The 22,869-nt window shown below is 53.2% G+C and overlaps 1 protein-coding gene across 3 annotated transcripts in view; it reads left to right on the forward strand.

The window, feature by feature from the left end:
* FAM222B (family with sequence similarity 222 member B) overlaps window positions 1–22,363 on the forward strand; it is a 97,035-nt gene extending 74,672 nt beyond the window's left edge. Inside the window, exons 2-4 of one of the 3 annotated variants that reach the window (XM_081942820.1) lie at window positions 6,531–6,595; window positions 15,648–15,772; window positions 17,921–22,363. In XM_081942820.1, the coding sequence (XP_081798946.1) occupies window positions 15,691–15,772; window positions 17,921–19,461 (1,623 nt within the window). In that variant the 5' untranslated portion in view covers window positions 6,531–6,595; window positions 15,648–15,690 and the 3' untranslated portion in view covers window positions 19,462–22,363. Of the gene's footprint in view, window positions 1–6,429; window positions 6,596–15,647; window positions 15,773–17,920 lie in introns of those variants that run through there. The other 2 variants (XM_081942819.1, XM_081942821.1) reach the window with 2 other exon arrangements.
* Window positions 22,364–22,869: the final 506 nt, after the last annotated feature.

Consider the following 22,869-nt stretch of genomic DNA (forward strand, 5'->3'; position numbering starts at 1 on the left):
ATACACAACACATATACATATACACGGAGGAGGAAACAAATTACATCAATAGACAGTTAAAAATCTACTTTAAAATACCCCAATTGTAAAAACCCAATAAAATTAATATTTAAGAACAATTTAAAAAACAGTTTGGAGGAATGGGAAAATTACGATTGCGATTGAGCCAGGCCGGATAATTGAAAGAGGTGGGTCTTCAGCTGTACACGGAAGGAGCGGAGATCGGAAGTAATCCTGATGTCACGGGGGAGGTCATTCCATAGGGCTGGGCCCATCACAGAGAAGGCTCTGCTCCTGGGTGTCGCCCCCCGACACTGTTTGGCGGACGGCACCCGGAGAAGTCCCTCTCTGTGTGAGCGAATTGGTCGTAGGGATGTGTGGGGCAGGATGCGATCCTGCATATAACTAGGCCCTGTGCCATGGAGCGCTTTAAAGATCATAATCAAAACCTTGAAACGCACTCGGTAGACCACAGGCAGCCAGTGCAGCTCGCGCAGGAGAGGTGTTACAGGGGAGTATCTGGTCCTCCCCATAATCACCCGCGCGGCCGCGTTCTGGACCAACTGTAGTCTCCGAGTGCATCTCAAGGGAAGCCCCATGTAGAGAGCATTGCAGTAATCCAGGCGAGACGTCACTAGCGCATGGGTGACTGTGCGTAGGGCATCCCGGTCCAATAAGGGGCGCAATTGGCGCATCAGGCGAACCTGATGGAACGCCCCCCTTGCCACGGCTGTTACATGGTTATCCATGGACAGCCGGGTATCCAGGAGGACGCCCAAATTGCGCACCTGTTCCATGGGGGCTAGTTGGACGCCCCCGATGGCCAGAGATGGAAGCACCTGGTTGAACCGGGAGGCCGGAAGCCACAGCCACTCCGTCTTGGAAGGGTTGAGTTTTAGTCGGTTGCCATCCATCCAGACCCGTACGGCCTCCAGGCACCGGGACATCATTTCGACGGCCTCATTGGGGTGGTTCGGAGTGGAAATGTATAGCTGAGTATCATCAGCATACAGATGATATCCCACTCCAAAACCACGGATGATCTCGCCCAGCGGTTTCATATATGTGTTGAACAGGAGGGGCGAGAGCACCGATCCCTGTGGCACTCCACATGTGAGTGGCCTCCGGGTCGAACTCTGCTCCCCTGTCAACACACGTTGCGTCCGACCAGAGAGGTAGGAGCCAAACCACCGTAAAACGGTGCCTCTGACTCCCAGCCCCTCTAGCCGGTGCAACAGGATACCATGGTCGATGGTATCGAACGCCGCCGAGAGATCTAATAGGACCAGGATAGAGGAACAACCCCTATCTCTGGCCCTCCAGAGATCATCGACCAATGCGACCAAGGCCGTCTCCGTGCTGTGCCCGGGTCGGAAGCCGGACTGGCGCGGGTCTAGATAATCATTTTCCTCCAGGTGACGTGGGAACTGCTGTGCTACCACACTCTCTACAACCTTCGCTAAAAAAGGAAGGTTGGAGACTGGACGATAATTGACTAGGTCCGTTGGGTCCAGGGAAGGCTTCTTGAGCAGGGGCCTCACCACCGCCTCTTTCAAGGCGGCCGGTAGAGACCCCTCACCCAACGAGGCGTTCACCAGGCCCAGGAGCCAGTCGCGCGTAACCTCCCAGGATGCCAGTACAAGCCAGGAGGGACACGGGTCCAATAAACATGTGGTGGGTCGCAGACGTCCACGCAACCTGTCCAAATCCTCGATGGCAACCGAGTCAAACTCCTCCCAAAGCGGTCCCTCAAGACTCGCAACGGGCGTCTCTACTGAACCACTGAAAGGGGTCCATCCCATCCGGATTTGAGCGACTTTGTCCTGTAGATAATTCCCAAACTCCTCTGCTCTGCCCTGTAGAGGGGCTTCCCGTGGTCTCTCAAACAAGAGGGAACGGGTCACCCGAAACAGGGTGGCAGGGCGGTTATCTGCAGACGCAATAAGAGCGGCGCAATGTTGACGTTTGGCCGCTCTTAGTGCCACAAGGTACGTCTTCAAATATGCTCGTACCTGTGCTCGGTCAAATTCGGAACGGGAGGATCTCCAACGACTCTCTAGGCGTCTCTTGTGGCGTTTCATCACCCTTAGCTCCTCGGTAAACCAAGGTGCCAGGGTGGTTCTTCGCCGCAGGAGAGGCCGCAAAGGCGCCACCCGGTCTAGGGCCCCGGTAGCCGCACTATTCCATGCGACTACCAGGTCCTCTACTCGGGGGCGGGTCAGGTCCACAGGAGGTGGCCCAAGTTCCGTCTGGAACCTATCCGGTTCCATCAGGCGCTTGGGGCGGAACCATCTAATACCTTCCAGTTCCGCCTCCTCGCGGCGGGGGGTAGCACCAGGGAAGTCCAGCCGGAGAAGTGAGTGATCCGACCATGACAGGGGAATAGTGTCTAGATCCCCTATTCCCAGATCACTCGTCCACTGGCCAGAGACAAAAACAAGGTCCAGGGTGTGGCCTCCCTCATGAGTAGGGCCCTGAATTAACTGGGTCAGGTCCATGGCTGTCATGGAAGCCATGAACTCCCGAACCCCCTCAGACGCTTCTCCCATCGACGGCAGATTAAAATCCCCCATCACTAAAAGTTTGGGGGTCTCAACCGCCACCGATGAGATCAGCTCAAGGAGTTCGGGCAGGGCCGCTGAAGTATAGCGAGGAGCCAGGTATACTATCAGCAGGCCCAACTGCCTCCCTGGGCCCCATCTCACGACGAGGGACTCACACCCGGATGTCTGCGGCACAGTGAACTCTCTCGGCTCTAAGTCTTCCCGGATAATCACTGCTACCCCACCGCCCCTTCCCTGGGCCCGAGGCTGGTGAAATGCTCGATAACCTGGAGGGCACATTTCCACAAGGGGTAGACCTCCCTCGTGGCCCAACCAGGTCTCGGTTATTCCGGCGAGGTCCGGGTCCCCCTCCAAAATTAGATCGTGGATGAGGGGGGCCTTATTGACAACGGACCTCGCATTGCATAACAGCAGTCTCAGGCCTTGGGTCTGTAGATCCTGACCACCTAGTATGCAGGGGTTGGTACAAACGACCGGGAATGACCAAAAACCCCGGTCTCCCAACCGACTACGTGCTCTTAAACTGTCCTCGCACCTGCCCCTCCCTACGACCGTTGGTATTAAAGTGCCCTGCACAGGAATGCTATCTTCCTTCTCCTCCCCCACTCCGCTCCCTCCTCCTTCGACCACACCTAGATGCCTGGCTCTACTATCCCTCCTGACCTGTTCCCCCCCCTCCTCCCACCCCCCAACCCCAGGATCCCTACAAATGGGAAAATGGAGGGAGGGAGGGAGGGAAGAAGGAGCAAGAGGGAAGGAAGGAAGGGAACAGAAAGAGGGAGGGAGGAGACAGGTAGCAGGAAGGGAAGGGAATGGTGACCACTTTTCACACAACCGTTGATGTATTCCCATGGTCACCTGATCCAAATTCAGACGCTTGGCAACTGACTCGTACTTATGACAGTTGCAGTGTCCCGGGCTCATGAATCCCCTTTTGCGAACTTCTTACAAGCCAAGTCAATGTGGGAAGCCAGATTCGCTTAACAACGGTGTGACTAACTCAACAACTGCAGTGATTCACTTAACAACTGTAGTGAGAAAAGTTGTAAAACGGTGTGAAACTCAACTACAGAAATTTGGGGCGCTCTTGTGCCCCTTTAGTCCTTGACTGACGACCTCAATTGAGCCCCAGATTTCTGTTGATGAGCAAGCTAGTTGAGGTTTGCTCCATTTTACGACCTTTCCTGCCACACGAATCCCTGCATCTAGGGACACGTCTGTTGAGTGAATCCGTGTTCCCCCTTGACTTGGCTTGTCAGGTGCTGAGGCAAAGGGGGCTCAAGTCACCCCGGGACCCTGCAGCCGTCATAACAACAAGCCATTTTCCAAGTGTCTGGATTTCGATTGAGATGCTGCAATAGTCATCAGTGTGAAAAATGTTCATTAAGTCACTGCTGTTAACTGACCGGTCACTAAATGGTTATAAGTTGAGGACTGCTTCTATTCGTGAGGCTTGTCACACAGGAAGCAGCGTGAGGGGTCAAGGCTGGCCGGTCCTGCGGCCAAAGGAACCCAGCACCCAACCTCTCTCCTTAGAAAAAGCCGGCCTTGAAAAGATGCTGGAACTCTTAACGCTTGAGGCTCTCCAGGGCGGATAATCCTTAAGGGCGGCCTTGCAAGAGAGCTGCCTTCCCCACATCCTCTGGCCTCACTTAAGGTGTGTCTGCGTCCCCCAGATGTGCACAATTGGAATCTGCGGATGCAGAGCCAACTGGATTCAGCTCGTCTTGGTCAGATGTAAAATCTTTTCCAAACAAAGTTAATTTAGGAGAAAAGTAGGGGACTGGAGGCTGAAACATATGAAGAACGGTTGCAGGAACTGGGTATGTTTAGCTTAAGAGAAAGAAGGACCAGGGGAGACATGATAGCAGTCTTCCAATATCTCAGGGGTTGCCACAAAGAAGAGGGAGTCAAGCTATTCTCCAAGGCACCTGAAGGCAGGACAAGAAGCAATGGGTGGAAACTAAACAAGGAGAGAAGCAACTTAGAACTGAGGAGAAACTTCCTGGCAGTGAGAACAATGAATCAGTGGAACAGAAGTTGCCTCCAGAAGTTGTGAATGCCCTGGAAGTCTTTAAGATGATGTTGGATAGCCATTTGTCTGAAGTGGTGCAGGGTTTCCTGCCTAGGCAGGGGGTTGGACTAGAAGACCTTCCAACTCTTGTTATTCTATTCCACTCTATTCTTCCTTCTTTCCCTACTCTCTTCCTCTCCTTCCTTCTTTCCTTATCTTTAACTTTAACTTTTATTTAATTTATAAACCGCGCCCTCTCCCAGAAGGGACTCGGGGCGGTGTACAGTCATATTAAAACACAGTATAAATACATAAATATACATAAATATAGAATTGTATATTGTATCCTAAAAGCGGTTCCACCAGATTAGCCAGCCCTAAAACGGGGGCCTACAGTGATGAAACGTTCTCAAGGAATGATTAGTCAGACAGGCTGTTCATTGGCACCAGTTCAGTCCAGAGGACAGGAAGCTCTTCGTTGCACAGAGAGAAGAGCAGTTATGAATAAACTTTTAAGTAAAAAGGACTTGGGAGACAGGTTGGTTTTGTTCAGGGGCAAAATAATGGGATTTCACAGAAAGGCCTTTCAAAAATTAAGACTGATTTCCTTTGTTTCGCAGTTCCCCAAAGGTTCATCTCCTTTAAAATCAAAGTGGTTGGGGGGAAATACCTTAAAGGAGGACATATTTTCAGGCAACGCAAAAGTATCCTAACTCCATGCCCTCTTTTAAAGTCAAGATTCAGATTAGTCCTTGAGTTACGATCACAAGTGAGCCCAAAACGTCTGTTTCTAAATGAGACAGTTCAGTGAGTTCTCGCCCCACTTTAGGACTTTTCTTGCCATAGTTGTTAAGTGAATCACTGCAGTTGTTAATAGCACTGTTGCTAAGGGAATCCGGCTTCCCTGTTGACTTTGCTTGTCAGAAGGTCGCCCAACAGGATCACGTGAGCCCCGGGACACTGCGATGGTCATAAATGTGAGTCAGTTGCCAGGCGTCTGGATGTAAGTCACGTGAGGATGCTGCAGTGGTCATAAGTGAAGAACATTCATAAGCTCCTTTCTTAGTGCCTCTGTAACTTCAAGCGGTCACTAAATGAAAGGTGGTAAGTAGAGGAGGAGGGTTTGCCATGCAGTTTTGGGCAGGATCCCCTCTGGGAGGCTCCAAGGACTGTGGGGGCAATGCAACCCGGCTCTGAAAGAGACCCTCGGCCCCTTCCTGAGCAAATGGGGCGGAGGGCACTTTGGGGAGGGGCCAAAAGGGAGGAGCAAGAGGGGCTTCACCTGGGGTGGGGGGCTCATCTCTTGCGTGGGAAGAAGAGAGGGGTCTTCCAACTCCCAGAATCGCATTGAACTTTTAAGACCTGTGGATTTCGATTCCCATAATTCCCCAAACAGCAGAGCTGGCTGGGGGATTCTGGGAGTTGAAGTCCACAAGTCTTAAAAGTTGCCCAGTTTGAAGACCTCTGGCTTAGAAGCCAATGCGGAAGTGCCGGAGGGGAGGTTTCAAATCGGAATTTAAAGGCCGGGGCCGCAAGTAAGAAGCTCGGCCTGTTGTATCCGGAGCCCCCGAAGGGGAAACCGATTCCTGGAGGGGCTCGAGCGGCGGAAGGCGTCGAGATGTCCGACTGCGGGCAAAAGGACCCCGCGCGCGTGCGCAGAGGGGAGTGGCCCACTCGGCCTTCTAGCTGCAGTTCGCCCGCTAAGACAGGCGATGGAGCCAGAGCGGCGTTTACGGCACTCGTCGCTCTCTCTCTCTCTCTCTCTCTCTTCTTTCCCCTTTGGCCGGCCGGGCCTCCCCTTTTTCCCCGCCTCCTCCTGCTTCTCCTCGAGGCCGCCGGAAGTGGCGCCGCGCCGCTCTCCCTCCGCTCTGACCTTCCCCTTGAAAGGGGGCAGGGCGTCCTCGGCGCATGCGCAGAAGGGAGCGGCCGAGCCGGCTCTGAGGGGTGACGAGGCGGCGGCGGCGAAGGAGAAGAAGAAAAGCGGCGCCGCCATGAGGGCCGGGCGGGGGCTCCCACGGTGAGCGGGCCGGGGCGTCGCGACCCTCACCCAACCCCAAGGCTGGGGGCGGAGGCTCTTCTCCCCCCCCCCCGGGAGTCGGCCTCAGCTGCCCCCCCCACTAGGCCTTTCGCCCCCCCTCACAGGCCTTCCCTTCGCGGGCTTACTGGGGGGGGGTGACAGTAGGCTCTGCCTTTCTCCAAGCCCCCCCCCCATCCGGAGCCCGCTGGCAGAGGGACAGGGGCTCTTCCTCCCCTCCCCCACCCCTTTGGCAAGGCCGCCTTGCCCCCCTCCCCCCTCCCCAGGGCTTTTCTGGGGGGCGTCTGTGTGTGTGGGGGGGTTTGCAGGCCTGGAGGGCGAGACAGGAAGGGCGGCCTCCCCCTTCTTCCCCTACTATAGCGGGGGGCTCCTTCCTGCCCCCATTGGGGGGAGTTTGGGGGGGTCTTTTTCCTCCCTCAGAGCTGCTTCCTGGGCAAGAATGAAGCCTTGAGGGGGGGGAGCTTCTCCCCCAGTTCCGGAGTGGAGGGGGGGGTGTTTCAGGCTCGGTGGGTCTTTCCTGGCCCTCTTTGGGAGGGGGGTCCAGAATAAAACGGCGGTGGCGTTCCTTGATCCAGGAAAAGGGGGGGGGGCTTCCCAGTTTAAGATCCATACGTAAAACCTATTGGTTCCCTCCCCCCTTTATGTGGTGTATTGGTCTTTCCTGCCCCCATTGGGGGGTGAGTTTGGGGGGGGGTCTTTCTCCTCCCCCAGAGCTGTTTCTTGGGCCAGAATGAAGCCTTGATCCAGGGGAGCTGGGGAGGTGGCTGAAGGGTTTTCCCCAAAAGCTTCCCCTCCTGTGGTGGGAGGAGGGTCCTTCCTGCCCCAGTTGGGGGGGAATATCCCCCCTTGTCCCAATTGGCAGTGGGAGGGGGGCAAGGGCTTCTTTCCCAGAGCTGCTTCCTCCTCCTGGGCCTTGCAGGGGTCTTCTGATTCAGGCTCAATTCCCCAGAGCTTATCTTATGCACCCCTCCCCTCTCATCTGCCTTACCTGCCTCCCCCATCCCGAAAACCCAGCCTTTGAGAGCCAAAGCTTGCCCCCCCCCTTCCGAAGGCCCGCAGGGGTGTGAATGTGGGCATTGAAGGCCGTTTCTGTCCCAGGGCCGCTTGCCCTCTGGCCTTGTCCTGCCTCCGAGGCCTTTTCGGGGCCTGGCTGGAAAAGCCAGTTCCATCCCATTTCCTCTCTCGGAGCTGCCTGTTCCTCCCTCGGCCGACGGCCGTTTCTGCTTCTCTGGGAGGGATCGGAGTCAGAAGGTGGGCCCGGTGGAGGCAAGACTCGGGTGGTGCTCAGGCCTTCCCAGTCCTCGACCTGCGACCACAAACCGAGCCCAACATTCCCATTGCCAAATGCCACCCATTTTACGATCTTTCTTGACAATGCTAAGTTAATATGAAGTGAACCTGGTTTCCCCCCTGGCTTTGCTTGTCAAGGAGGTCGCAAAAGGGATCCCGTGAGAGACACACACACACACACACACACACACACACACACACACACGGGACACTGAGTCAGCTGTCCAGCACCTGAATATAAATCACGTGACTATGGAGGATGCAATAAGTGTGGAAAACGGTCATAAGTCACGTTTTCCAACTTTGAACGGTCACTAAATGAATTGTCGTAAGTTGAAGACTACCTGCATAGGGAGGCTGCCTCTGGGGCGAGGGTCTCATCCCTCTTCCGGATGATCTGCCGCTGGGGAAGAGGAGGGGCTGGGAGGCCAGAGGGCAGGATCCGTGCAACAGCTGGGCCTCTCCCAGTGAAGAGGCAGGTAGAGTCTCACTTATCAGGAATGATTCTCTCCCCCCCCCCCCTCCATCCCCTCCCATTTGTACTTTCATTTTATGAATTTTATTTTTGGACTCCTTCAAGTCAGTATTGATTGCTGATAACTGACTGACGTCCCCTGCCGGATTTTTTTTAAGATTTGGGAGGCTGGGACAGATAGTCAGAGGAAGGAGGGACGTCACGTACTATTAAATCCCGAAGAATTGTTGCAAGAGAGGAGTAGGAATGGATGAGTCACCTGATCTCTGGCAGCTTTTCTTCAATCAGCAAAAGCCAGAAGTCAAATGGAGGATCCTGGCTTGTATACGGTCACGTCAGCCCTGCCTTTTCCCCTCTTAACTGAGTCGGCTGCACTGCTTTCTGGTTTGTTTCCCAATGGAGGAAGAGCCCCTTAAGTCAAGACCGCCCTGGGTCATCCATGGGGGAGAAACCTCTGCCTGCAAAGTCTGGGTTTTCTATTTCTTGGCTGCCTAAAATAAACAGAATGACATAGTTAGAAGGGACCTTGGAGGCCTTTTAGACCAACCCCTGCTCAAGCAGGAAACCCCATACAGGCAATCCTCGACTTACAACCACAATTGAGTCCAAAAGTTCTGTTGCTAATCTGTTGTTAGTCCCACGGTGGTTCTGGCTTCCCCATTGACTTTGCTTATCAAAAGAGGATCACGTGACCCTGGGACCCTGCAACCGTCATAAGTATGAGACATGTGTCTAGCACCTGGATTTTGATCACATGACCACAGGGATGTTGCAATGGTCTTAGTTGTGAAAAGTGATGATAAGTCACTCTTTCAGTGCTGCTGTAACCTTGAACAGTCACTAAGTGAATGGTTGTCGCTCAAGGACTACCTGTACCATTTCAAACAAATTGTCCAATCTCTTCTTAAAAACTTCCAGTGATGAAGCACCCACAACCTCTGGTGGCAAGCTGTACCACTGGTCAATTATGCTCAGTGTCAGGAAATTTCTCCTAGGTTGCTTCTCTCCTGGATGAGTTTCCACCTGTTGCTTCTTGCCTGGCCTTCAGGGGTTCTTTAGAGAATGGGTGCCCCCTTCTTTGGGGCAGCCCCTTAGGTGCCGGTATTGGAGGGACAGAGTTGGAAGGGACCTTGGAGATCTTCTAGTCCAACCCCCTGCTCAAGCAGGAGGCTGGAGATCATTCTAGACAAGTGGCTGTCTGGTCTTGTCTTAAAAACTTCCAGGATTGAAGCACCCACAACTTCTGGTGGCAGGCTGTTCCACTGATTAATTCTTCTCACTGTCAGGAAGTTTATCCTTACGTTGCTTCGCTCCTGGATGAGTTTCCATCCCTTGTTTCTTGTCCGACCTTTGGAGAAGAACTTGCCCCCCCCCCTTCTCTCGGATAGCCCCTCTAACATTGCAAGATGCCATCATGTCACCCCTGGTCCCTCTGTTCATTATAAGAAGGCTGGTTTCCTACTTCCCACTATTCCTCCTGCAAAATGGAGGGAGCTGGAACACACACACACACACTCTCTCTGGCAGCTTCCTGCAACCCAACCCCCAGGGGGTGAAATCATCCGTCCATTGAGTGGTTTTGTTGCCAGGACTGGAAAGCCATTTCTAATTCTTAGCTACAGGAAGTGGGACTTTCCACCTCACCGCTGGCTGACAACGTAACCCATCACCTCTAGACTTCTCTAGCCATCCCTTCTTGTCTTTCCTCCCAGGCCCTCTTCCAACCAAGGTCTGGGTCCTAGGCCTCTTGTAAATTTTACATCATAATTACAGTTTATAAGACGCACCTTTCCCCCCCTAAAAGAGTGTGGAAATGTTGCTGCGTCTTCAGCAGGGCTGGTAAAAAATGGACTTTCTGTCCATCTTTCGCAAAAATGGGGGCGTTTTTGCCTCCCCCCCTCCCCCCCAGCCCTGCTGAATCCTGCAGGGTGCTCCTGGGGGACAAAAACTTATTTTCTTACTTTTTCGAAATCTTGCTGCACCTTATACACCGGTGCGTCTTATAGTCCGAAAAATCTGGTAGCTGCAGCGGTGGGTTTCACATTTTGTTACTGCTGCTTTGCTGTGTTCGCGCCTTCTGCGCATGCGCCCATCCTCAAAAAGTGCCTAAATAGGGCGGCATAGAGCCTGGGCGGAAACCCATGATTTCCGCTACTGGTTTGGGTGAAGCGGTCCAAAAAGGGTGAATGCCACCTCTGATTAGCTGAGAAAGAAAAGCCCAGTTCGCCTCACAAGTCAAGTGCGCATACAGGGAACGGCCACAATTGAGACTCAACATTTGTGTTACTAAAAGAGACCGTTGTTAAGTAGGCTTTTTCCCCATTTCAAGGACCTTTCTTGCCACCGTTGTTAAGTGAACACACTGCAGTTATGTTAGTCACAAGGTTGTTAAGTGAATTCGGCTTCCATTGACTTGACTTGTCAGAAGGTCGCAGAAGGGGACCATGTGAGCGCAAGACGTTGTGACCGTCATAAATATGAACCAGTTGCCCCAACGGAAGGAGGGAGAGAGAGGAGGGAAAGAAGAAGGGGTAAAGGAGAGGAAGTAATGGGGGGTTAGTAATAAAAGTAGGAGAGAGGGTAAGAAGAGAGGAGGAGTAGGGGAGAGGGAGGGGAAGAAGAAAAGGGGAAGGAGAGGAGGAAAGAAGAAGGGAGGTTGAGAAGAAGGAAGGAACAAAATAAGATGGCAAGAAAGAGACCCCAATTATGCTTTTTCTATTTTTAAACAGATTGTGATAAATGCTAGGAGATAACAGATAAATATCAATAGTACCTATGAGGTTGTATATTTGTGAATGTATATGGAAAATAAAAATACAACTTTTTACCCCCCCAAAAAAGTGAACCAGTTGCCCAAATGTCCCAATTTTGATCACGTGGCCAGGGGGATGATGCAACAGTCGTCAGTGTGAAGAACGGTCATAAGTCACTTTTTTGAGTGCTGTTGCAACTTCGAACAGTCACTACGTTTCACATAACATCCTCGGAGGTCGCAATAGGTGCTGAACCTGTTTGAGCCAGAGAGTTTTCTTCTTCTTTCAGGAATTTCAGGAATTATTTTCAAGCTCCAGGACTGGGGAGGGTGACTGACTTCCTGAATTAAGGCTTCCTCCTTCTGTTTTTAAGGATTGGGATCACAGAAAGCAGTCCGTGATACCTGACGAATAACAGGGTTGGGAGGGACCTGGGAGATCATCTAGCCCAACCCGCTGCTCAGGCAGAAGACCCTATATAGGTAGTCTCGACAGTTCATTCGGTGACAGTTCATTCGGTGACCGTTCAAACCTACAACAATACTGAAAGAAGTGACTCAGGTCTGTTTTTTTCATTTATGACCGTCGTAGCATCCCTCCAGTTATGCGATCAAAACTCAAGGGCTGGGAAACACTAGATTTATGATGGCTGCCGTGTCCTGGGGTCATGGATCCCCTTTTGTGACCTTCTGACAAGCAAAGTCAGGAAGGCAGATTCGCTTAACAACCATGTGATTAATTTGACAACTGCAGTGGTTCACTTAAAATTGTGGCACAAAAAGATTTTAAAATGGGGGAAAAGTCATTTATGGAGATTCTCCGTCCTCCAGGTCACGGTTGTCCCAAGAGGCAACTGGACTTTCTGGTTTTTTGTTTGAAGACGTTTTGCTTCTCACCCAAGGAGCTTCTTCCGCTCTGACTCTCTTGACTGGATAGGGGGGGGGGGGGGAATGAAAGGACCATCCAGTCAGAGCTGAAGAAGCTTCTTGGATGAGAAGCGAAACCTCTTCCAAGAAAAATCAGAAAGTCCAGTTGCCTCCTGAAAAAAAAGCACCTTTGGGTCACTTAACGAATGTTTCACTTAGCAACATAAATTTGGGGCTCTGATGTGGTCATACCTCAAGGACTAACTGTACTATTTCAGACAAATAGACCAGAGGGACAGTCTGCCCCAGCACGTCCACCTGTCTGCTCCACCTTGGCTGTGACTGGTGGCCCAGGAGGTCTTTGCCCTTGAAGGATGGCAGGGCTGGGTGTGGCCTTTGGCTGCTTTTAGTCTCATGGGGCCGTGCTGATTGGTAGCCAGGTGGTCCTGGACTTGCAACCATTCCAAGTTATACCTGCTCTGAAAAAAAACCCGACATATATGAGCCAGTGGCCGAATTTTGACCCGTGACCACAATGCTACAACAGTCATTAAATGTGAAAAATGGTCATAAGTCACTTTTCTGTGTGCCAGAACTTGGCTAAACAGTTGCATACCTGTCTAGGACCTGCAAGCCACAGTCCTTGCTAGCCCATGATAGAATCGGGGTCCTTGTGGCCTTCAGTCCCCTTTGGAGTTCTGTTTTCATAGCCTTTGGCGAGGGAAATGCAACTTGGCTCACTTGCTTGGGCTCTGTATCTGAGAGAAAGCCAGGCAAAACTAGCTATCTTGGCTAAGTGAGCTCAGCCCTGTCCAGTGTTTGCCCTGGTTGGAAAGGGGGCTAAACAAAGAAATGGCCTTCAGAAGCCCCCCAGGGAAAATGATGGTTCCCTCCATGGGTTATGTTCCAGTCTCTTAGGTCATGGAATTATAGGTAGTCCTCGGCTTAACGACCTCAATGGAGCCCTACATGTTGCTAAGTGAGACATTGAGCCAGCTGTGCCCCATTTTACGACCTTTGCTCGCCACATTGGTTAAGCGAATTATGGCAGCCGTTAAATTAGTAACACGGTCATTAAGTGAATCTGGGTTTCTCCTTGACTTTCCCCATCAGAAGGTCACAAAAGGGGATTGCGTGACCCCCGGACATTACAACCGGCATAAATGTGGGTCAGTTGCCAAGCATCTGAATGTAAATCACGTGACCATGGGATGCTGAAACAGTCGTAAGTGTGAAAAACGGTCGTAAGTCTCTTTTCAGTGCCGTTGTAACTTTGAACGGTCACTAAATGAAGTGTTGTAAATCGAGGACTGCCTGTATTGGAACCAGAGTGAGGTTTCCATGATGTTGCTGGTCAGGAATGCTTGGTCAATTCCTTTTTGCAGCCTAATTTTTATACAGATTTATGCTCCAAATTCTTATTTTGGTTGAAGGGACTTCCTTCTCTTTGTTTCTAGGCGTCTCAAAACAATTTCCCTTAAAATGTTCAGAATCCTTTCCATTCCCCCGAGGGGAGTTACTGTAAAGCACGTTATAAATTTTTACGATTCTTGTAATTTTCTGATTCAGCCTTAGTTAATGCGCAATTTGTGGTTTTAAAGTGCCTGTGTATTAATGAAGCGGAGCGATTCGATTGCAGCGTTTTATATACTTTACCAATTAAAAATGTAATGTGGCAGTAGAGCACAGCAGTATAAACTTATTCTCTGCATCTTACTAAAAAAATAAGTCTAGTTTTGTGCAAACATTCCTGCAAGTTTGAGGGAGAAATACTGTATCTTAAAGGAAGTCAAAAGAATATTATTCTGTAGAATAACTTGCGAAAAGCAAGTTGCGGCTTATCTGGACCAGATAAATTTAGATAAATCAGCCAGGATTGAAGTGAGAAATAAGGCACACTTGTTTCCTGTTAGGCCTGTTTTATTCGCTCACTGTTGAAGGTTATATGCCTGCAGTTTGAAGGTGCTTCTAACACAGATCAAGGCAAGATCCCATGTACTTACTTTGCAAACTGGAATTGGCCGACAAGGCCTTTAAGTGTCATTTTATGCCATGCAAACCTTGTTTCGGTCCAGTCTAGTGTTTTTCAACCTTGGCAATTTGAAGATGTCCGGACTTCAACTCCCAGAATTCTCCAGCCAGCAGTTTCCAAGTTTGAGAAACGCTGGTCTAGAGCAGGGGTGTCCAAACTTGGGAACTTTAAGACTTGTGGACTTCAACTCCCAGAATTCCCCAGCCAGCACTGAGGAATTCTGGGAGTTGAAGTCCACAAGTCTTAAAGTTCCCAAGTTTGGACACCCCTGCAATAAAGGCTCTACTGCTACTACTACTACTATCACCCAGCTGGCTCTGTGTCCAAGGTGGAACTAGAACCCATGGCTTCCTGGTTGCTCACCTGAGGCTTTAACCACTGCACCTGACTGCCTCTCCTTGTTAGCAAATTGTAATTTCTAATGAAACCGGGAAAATCACAGCAACAAGCGTTCATCCCATTTAGGAACTTCACGGTATTCTAATTCAAGATAGATTAAACAGCTAGTTGGGCCTAGTGGTCAAGGCACCAGACTGGGAAGCAGGAGATCACGAGTTCTAGTCCTGCCTTAGGAATGAAAAGGAACGACCTATGACCATTTTTCACACTTAAATTTACATTCTCCGTCCTGTCTTGGATGCTAAGAATTGGAGCCCCTCCCTCACCCTAGAAAGAGAGAAGCCGGATGCCACCAGGAGAACAGGAGTTACAAGTAGTCCTCGACTTACAACAGTTCACTTAATGATGGTTCAAAAGTTATAGCGCAACTGATAAATGTGTCTTGAGGCCATTTTTCACAGTTATGACCAAATTCATGTGATCCCCTTTTGCGACCTTCTGACAGGCAAAGTCCATGAGGAAGCCAGATTCACTTAACAACCGGGTCACTAACTGATCAGCTGCAGTGATTCACTTAACAACTGTGACAAGAAAGGCCGTAAAATGAGGCAAAGCTCATTTTGTCTCACCTGGCAACAGAAATTTGGGCTCCACTGTGGTCGTAACCCACCGTCTACCAGGGGCATCGGAACTTTGAATCTAGATCACTAGCACCTTTCTTTGGCCTGTCGGAACTTGAATGGTTGTTGAGCAACCGGTCATAAACCGAGGACTACTTGTGCTCAAGTGTAGAGACCCAATGAAATAGGAATAGGTTGAAATAGCAACCTATGACCACAATTGAGCCCAAAATATTCTGTTGCTAAGTGAGACACTTGTTAAGTGAGCTTTGTCCCTTTTTACGATCTTTCCTGTCGCAGTTGTGAAGCGCTCCAGTTGCTGATGGGTAACCCAGTTGCGAAGTGAATATGGCTTCCACGCTAACTTTGCTGTTTTAATGACCGTGTTCCCAGGACACTGCCACCGTCATAAATAGGAGTCATTTGCCGATCCTCTGAATTTTGAACACGTGAATTTTTACATCATTAAATGTGAAAACTGTCATAAGTCACTTTTTTCAGTGCGGCCGTAACTTCAAACAGTCACTAAGCGAATGGTTGTAAGTCGAGGTCCACCTATCCATATGTTTAATCATGTCCATCTTCAATCTCTGGCCGCTCGCAAGGAGCCCTTGAGGTTGTTCCGGAGGCTTTCACCCGTCACCTGTGTTTCCTTGCAGTGCGCAGAGGACCCAGGGCCCCATGTGCTAACAGCCACCTGCCATGCTGGCCTGTCTGCCAGGACCAGGCGACCGCTCCTTCCAGCTGCTTCCTCACCCGCAGATGAACACTGGGCTTCAGAAATGTGAGTTTCGGGCTGCATCTTGAACGCTCACCCTGGGGATTGGGGGAGGGGGAGGGGAAGAACTAAACCGGGACGGTCAAGGGTGGAACTAGTCCCCCCCCCCCAGTAGGTCTTAGACGCACCTCGGGGAGTTGGTTTTGATCCCCAGAAGCGATCAAAGGAAGAAGGGTTAGGGGTTAAGGTTAGGTGGGCCACCTTGCAAAATGCGACTTTGAACCAGTGTCTCTCAACCATGGCAGCTTGAGGATGGGTGGACTTCAACTCCCAGAAGTCTTAAAAGCTGCCACGGTTGAGAAACATGCATCAGAGACACTCAGTGGTCCTGGCATCCCTCCCAAAAGAATTCTCCAATTCTTTGATTTCTTTTTGCTGGCCCCACTTCACAAGAACGAGGGTCAGCAAGGAAGACATGTAGTTTTGTAGTGTTAGGAATTCTGTTTCAGATGAAGCACCACAGAACAAAGAGAACAGTCAACATGTGCTTTACTGCTCAACTCTTTTACTGTAACAGGAAACAGGAAATTCTCCTCAGAACATCGTGACACCATAGATTATAACCATAGATGCAGACTAAACACTGCCCTCTACTGGCTAAATAATTCTCTAGTCGTTGCAATACAAAATGCATTCTAACACGTATTCCAACATGTAGATATTCCTCTAACCAGGACATCCCAAAGAGGCTTACCTTCCTGGAGAAGAGGCTGCCCGTCGCGTCTCAGTCGCCTTCCCTGGTTTTGCCCCGTTTCCTTTCCAGACAGCTGGGATGGGACGGCTACCGCTAGTCCTTGACTTATTGACCACAGTTGAGCCCAATGTTCATGTCCTTAAGTGAGACATTTGCTAAGTGAGTTTTGCCCCTTTTTACGACTTCTGGCTGCAGTTGTTAAGCGAATAACTGCCGGTGATAAGTCAGTAACCCGGTTGTTAAGTGAATCCGGCTTCCCCATTGACTTGGCTTGTCAGAAGGTCGCAAAAGGGGATCATGTGACACACACACACACACCCCGGGACACTGCGACCGTCATAAATACGAACCAGTTGCCAAAGCATCCGAATTTTGAGCATGAGGATGCTGCAATGGTCATAAGTGTGAAGAAGATTCATAAGCCACTTTTTCCAGTGCTGCTGTTAAGTTCAAACGGTCACTAAATGAATAGTTGTGAGTCAAGAACTGCCTGTACTTGTACGTTATCCTGGATGAAGGGAACTCAAACCAATCGCAGAACTGGAGCTCTGGACGAAGCAGCGCCTCCCTTTGACTTGTGGGGTCGCGCCTGCTCAGTTCAGGGAAAGGGGGTCCTTCGGCCAGTACAGTGAGACAAGCGTCCCTTTCTGGGGGCCACCAACTGCATAAAGAGCAATAATATCCCTTAGATTTATATACCCCTTCACGGTGCTTTCCAGCCCCCTCTAAGCGGTTCAGCTTCTGAGGAAGGAAGGAAGGAAGGAAGGAGAGAGAAGGAAGGAATCAATAGGATTTAAGACTTATATACCGCTTCATAGGACTTCATGGCCCTCTGTAAGGGGGTTACAGAGTCAGCATTCTGCTCCCAACAATCTGGGTCCTCATTTTACTGACCTCGGAAGGATGGGAAGGCTGAGTCAACCGGGAGCCGGTCAGGATCAAACCTCTGGCAGTGGGCAGAATCCGCCTACAATGCTGCCTTCTAACCACTGCGCCACGATAGCTTATTTTGGAAAAGGAAAAAACCAACCCCCCTTGAGCCCCTTTGCAGCCCTTCAGGGTATCCAGATTTCCAGAGGCCCCCTGAGGAGGGTGCTTTCACCCCACGGAGGTCCCAAGGGTATAGCCCAAACACCGAAAGGGTACGAGCGGGACTCCCACGTGACGGTTGGCGCTTCAGACATGGCAGTGGGGATTTTTTTCCCTTGCTTTTTTTTTTTAACCATACCCCGCCGAGCCCCTATATGGGGCGAGCTTCCCCCGAGCCACGCCCCCTCTTTCAAGCTCGGCCCCGGGCAGTTCTGAGGTTCTGAAGAGCCAACGCTGACTGCTCGCTCAGTTGGTGTTGATGGCTTCTCTCTCTCTCTCTCTCGTTCTCTGTCTCTCTCGCTCTCCTTTTCTCCCTTTCTCTCCACGCTCTCTGTCTCTCTGACTTTCTCTTCCCCCCCTTCCCCAACCAGGGGACACTCCACAGAAAATGAGAGCCGCACAGCACCCTACTCCAGCAGAGTTGGACGCGTATGCTAAGAAGGTAGCCAACCACCCTCTGACCATCAAAATTTTCCCCAACAGCATCAAGGTCCCTCAGCGGAAACACCTGCGCCGTACTGTGAACGGGCTGGACACTTCTGGGCAGAGGTACAGCCCTTACCCGCCGTCGCAGGCTTCCGTGAGAACAGGCCTCCTGGCCATCGTCCGGTCCCCGGCCAAAGGGGTCGTCAAGGACTTTGACGGGAAGCGCACCCGCCTGCTGCCGGAAGCCATGATGAACCCCCCCTCGGTCCCCTACACGGCACCTAGCACTTTAACCCACCCCCAGGCGCTGGCCCGCCAGCAGGCCCTGCAGCAGCTCCACTCTCAGGGGGTGCCCCCCGGGCTGCAGCCACAACCGCCGCAGAGCGTGGCCCACCCTGGCCTGCAGCAGCTGCAGCCGCCACCGCAGCACCCTGCCAGCCACTTGCCGCAGCAGCAGCCCCCGCCGCTGGCGGGCATGCACCTGGGCAGGAAGATGGCCGACGCCGACGCCCCTCCGAATGTGACCGTCTCTACCTCAACCATCCCGCTCTCCATGGCTGCCACACTGCAGCAGAGTCAGCCCCCGGACCTGAGCAGCATCGTGCACCAGATCAGCCAGTTCTGCCAGGCGCACACGGGCACCAGTGCTACCTCAGTCTGCGAGGGACAGATCGCCAACCCCAGCCCCATCAGCCGCAACCTCCTGATCAGCGCCAGCACCAGAGTGTCTGCTCACAACGTCCCCACGCCCCTACCTTCCTGCGGCATGGTCAACCCTGGTGACCACAACACGCCAGTCCCGCCCTCCGCAGCCACCATGGGGATGCCGATGGGCGGCGTGGCCCGTGGCCCTCCCGCGTACCAAAGCGAAATGAAGCAGCTGGCAGCCTGGAACCAGCACCAGCTGGCTCATCTGCAGCAGATGTGCGGCGAGGCCATCGGCCCCTCTGCCCCCATGGGGAAGCCCCCCGGCCGAGAGCTGCCCACGCAGGGCTTGCCCGGAAAAGGGTCAGGCTACGCCCTGGAGCTGTGCATGGGCCAGCCGTACGGAGCCAAGGCTGCCCTGGAGAAGCCCACCCCCTCGCCCCCCATCAATGGCCTGCCCGGCCCTGTGCCCTTCACCAACGGGCACTACTTCCAGCCTCCCCTGTGGAATAACCTTCTGCCCACGCCCAACAGTGACAGCTCCGGCTCCCAGGACCTGCCCTTGCCCTTCCACGGGGGCGGCGTGGGTGGAGCCGGCGGACTGCAGACGATGGGGGCAGCTTCCCTGGAGTGCACGGCCGCCCCCCACTGCCGAGGTGGGGCAGGGGCGCCCGGCCCGGGCAGCGTGATGCCGACGATGGAGTACCAGGACTTCCACCGGTCCTGCCTGCGCGAGCCGGGCGGGGCCCCGCTGAGCAAAGCCGCCCGCACTTCCGTGAACCGAGGGCGCGAGCCCGTCGAGAGCTGCGGCCTTCACCTCCAGCACCCCGGGTATAGATGAGGTGGGTGGCGGTGGCACGGTGACTTTTGCTCGGAGCTGGCGAGGATTGTAGGGGTAGTTTGGGCTGGCAGGTGGCTGCTTTCTCTTTTGTGAACTGGCAAACGGCTGTGATCATTCTCGCCCACGGCTGACACTATCCAGATGAGCTCCCTACCTTCTGGGTGACCCCTTTCTCCCCCTTCCCCCCTCCCCCAGGCTTTCCCTGCTGCCAGCCTGTAGCCAATGCAGGATATCCCTTCTTGGCACCCCCTCCCTCCCCCCCATAGCAGTCCCCCCTCCTGGGAGGGAAGTCTCTACGGAGCTGCGGGGGGCCCCTCTCGTTCTGCCCCCTCTTGCCAGGAGGGTGGGGGAGGAGCTTGGCTGAAGCCCCCCCCTCCTCCAAAGCCCAGAGGACCCCAAGAGAGAAGACCCTTGGCAAGACCCCTCCCCCCCTTAAGATACCCCCTTCTCTCCCCAGTTAATTTGGGGTGCGATGGAGGCGTCTCTTTTGGCCTTTGGGGGAAACCCCTCCCGTGGTCTTGGCCTTTTCCTCCGGGAAATCCCCACACCCAGGAGCCCTGAGGGTGTTCCCCAGTTGGGTTGTGAAACGTCTGCAGGAAAGGAACCCGGCTTAGGGAGCACCGAGGGACCCCACAGTTCAGCCCCGAGCGGCAGATACGGGTAGTCCTCGGCTTACGACTGCAATTGGGGGGGCAGAATTTCTGTGTCATTAAGTGATTCCCACCCAATTTTACGGCCTTTTTGGCCACAGCTGAGTAAGCCACGGCAGTTGGGAAGTCAGTCACTAAGTGAATCTGGCTTCCCCCATTCTGACTTGCCACCTCAGAAGGTTGCAAAAGGGTCCCCGGGACACGGCAGTCATCGTCATCTGCTGAAGGCACCCATTTTGGTCCCGTGCGACGGTCATAAGTGTGAGGACTTTTCCTAACTTGCCTTTTTTTTTTTTCAAATTACAATGTCATTCTGAACCGTCACTAAAGGAATGGTCGTAAGGTAAGGACTACCTCTCCGCTGTGGGGGCAGCTCTGTGGGTGATCTTCAGATATCCCCCCCCCCCCAAAATTTCCTTTCCTGGGGGGGGCAATCTTTTGGGCAGTGACCCATTTGACGCCCTGAGCCCCCCCTCCGCAAAGGACAGGACCCCTCCCTCCTGCCCCCCCCCCCCCCAAATGATCACGGTCCGGTTTGGAGTTGCAAAAAAGAAGGAAGCCTCCAGCTGCCTCTCCCGAGTCTCTCTCTCTCTCTCTCTCTCTCTTGACACTGGCTAAAGCAATCACTGTATGGCTGCTGTGAACTCGGGCCTGTCATGTATCCTGTGTGAATGTGACCTGGGAGCCTGGGTCTGAGCACTCAGAGGGGGGGCAGCCCCTCCCTCCCTCCCCCCCCTTCCCGCGGGGGTGGGGAGATTTGGTACCAACTCCAGCCTTAAAGCAACTTCTCCTCCGGTTCTCCTTAGCAAGCATGGGTTACGCACTAAAGCTATCAGGCAAAAATAAAAGCCCTTCAGTCATCTTCATTATGATGATTATGATGATTATGATGATTATTTTTTAAAGGCCCATTTGCCCCAATTAAAGGGACGCCCTCGTTGGCTGGAGACTCTTCAGCGTTCGTCCTAAACTGGAGAACCCAGGAGAAGCAGGTCAGATCTCTGTCTTTGACCCCGGAAGTGCTTCCCTGGCCTTCCATCCACCCCCACCCCATCACCCCCACCCACCCACCCCTCGAGAGGGCCGTTTCTGGCCCTTGGCCCCCCGTCCCTTCCGCCCCAAACCCACCCTTGGCCTTCTCTCCCATTTGCGTTGCCTTAAAGAGGGATGCCTGGTTTCCCAACACCAAAATCCGAATTTATTCTTTCCGCCTTGTTTCCGTCTGGGAGCCCCAGGGCAGGGGGAGAAAGGCTTCTATTCTGCCTCCCCCCCCCAAATAATAACAAAATTCCCCCCCAACCCCAAAAGGGGTTGTCTCTCGTCTACGAAGGTTGATCACTATCGTCCCTCCATAAATTGGTCACCTGGGCTTCACTGCCTGAGAGTCCAAACTACACGGTTAGCCTAGGAGAGTACTAGACCCCTGACCCCCCCCCCCCCCCGCTGCTCAGGCCAGCTTTTGGAGTGGGTGGGTTGCTCTAGGTTCCATCCCCCCCCCCCCCCCCCAATCCTGCCTTGCTTTGAAGGAAACCCTCCCTTGAATTGAAGCCCTGGGGAGTGGAGCTTTAGCCAAGATCCGCTCGGCCTTGCCTTGGGAAGCCAGGGTCCCCCTTCCCCTCCCCTGCCCTGGGTCCAAGGAGGTGGGCATCCCCGCTGTAGGGCAGGCCAGGGTTAGTCTGCATCCTTTCCCCATGCGAGACGAAACCACCTGCCTCCCTCCAGCTTGCAATCCTATTTCTTTTGCCCCCTCCTGTGTCTACCTGGGATTTCGTATCCAGGGCCCTTGGCCCAGCAGGAGAGTTTTCCTGGGCAGCTCAGGATGGGAGCTGGGCTGTCCTGGTCCCCATGGCCACTGTCCTCTTCTCCCCACTGCTCCTGCCCCCCCCCCTCAGAAGGGCCCAGCTGAGGCCTTCATCGGGTGAACCCTTCCCGGCAGCATCTCCTCCTCCTCCTCCTCCTCCTCCTCCTCCGGCTCCCCTTCAGCCAGGGGCAGGAAACGGTCCTCCCTCCCTCCCTCCCACAGGTGGGCCTGGGTGGGTCTCCTTGCAGGGGGGTGGGGTCTCCCCCTGGCACCGACCCCTAAGCCCAGGTTCAAGGAAGGGAGAAGGGCCCTCCCACCCACCCACCCCTTCCGTTTGGGCTGGTTTCCATCCCCCCCAGGGCTGTTGCTCCCAGGACTCTTCTCCCTCACTGTTCGCGTTTTATTTTTTGTCTTCAGGAACAAAAAATAAATAAAGTGAAGCCAAAAAGAAGCTTTCAATCCCTCGCTCGTCCTTTGGCACTGCCAGCCCTCCAGACTGGCATGGGGGTGGGGGTGGGGGTGGGGGTACAAAGGAGGAAGGCTTGGCCCCAGAGAGACGGGCAGGGGCTTGCACGGGGCAGAACTGGCTCTCTGGTTCGGTCCGGGTCGCTGCCAGTTGTGGGGTGCAAGCAGAGGCGGAGGGAGACCAGAGTGGGCAGCCCTGGGCCTCTGGACCCGTGTGCCTGGGCCTGGCATGCTCAGTGCCCCCGGAGGTTTCTCCAGCATCAGCGACTGGGACAAGGGACGGGGCATCTCTCGCTTGTGCTGCTCCTGGCTGCAGGGGGAAGCTGAAGCTCTGGAGCTCTTTTGGACAATGGATTATATGACAAAGGGAAACGCTGGTGAAGTCAATCTCCAGGGAGATTCTCCAACCTCCAGGCCCCCACAGTGGTCCCAAGGGGGGGGGGCTGCTTCTTCCAAGTGGCAACTGGACTTTCCGTTTTTTTCTTTGAAGAC

This window comes from Natrix helvetica (assembly GCF_964273705.1).
Source record: "Natrix helvetica genome assembly, chromosome: 2".
Classification (NCBI taxonomy): Eukaryota; Metazoa; Chordata; class Lepidosauria; order Squamata; family Natricidae; genus Natrix; species Natrix helvetica.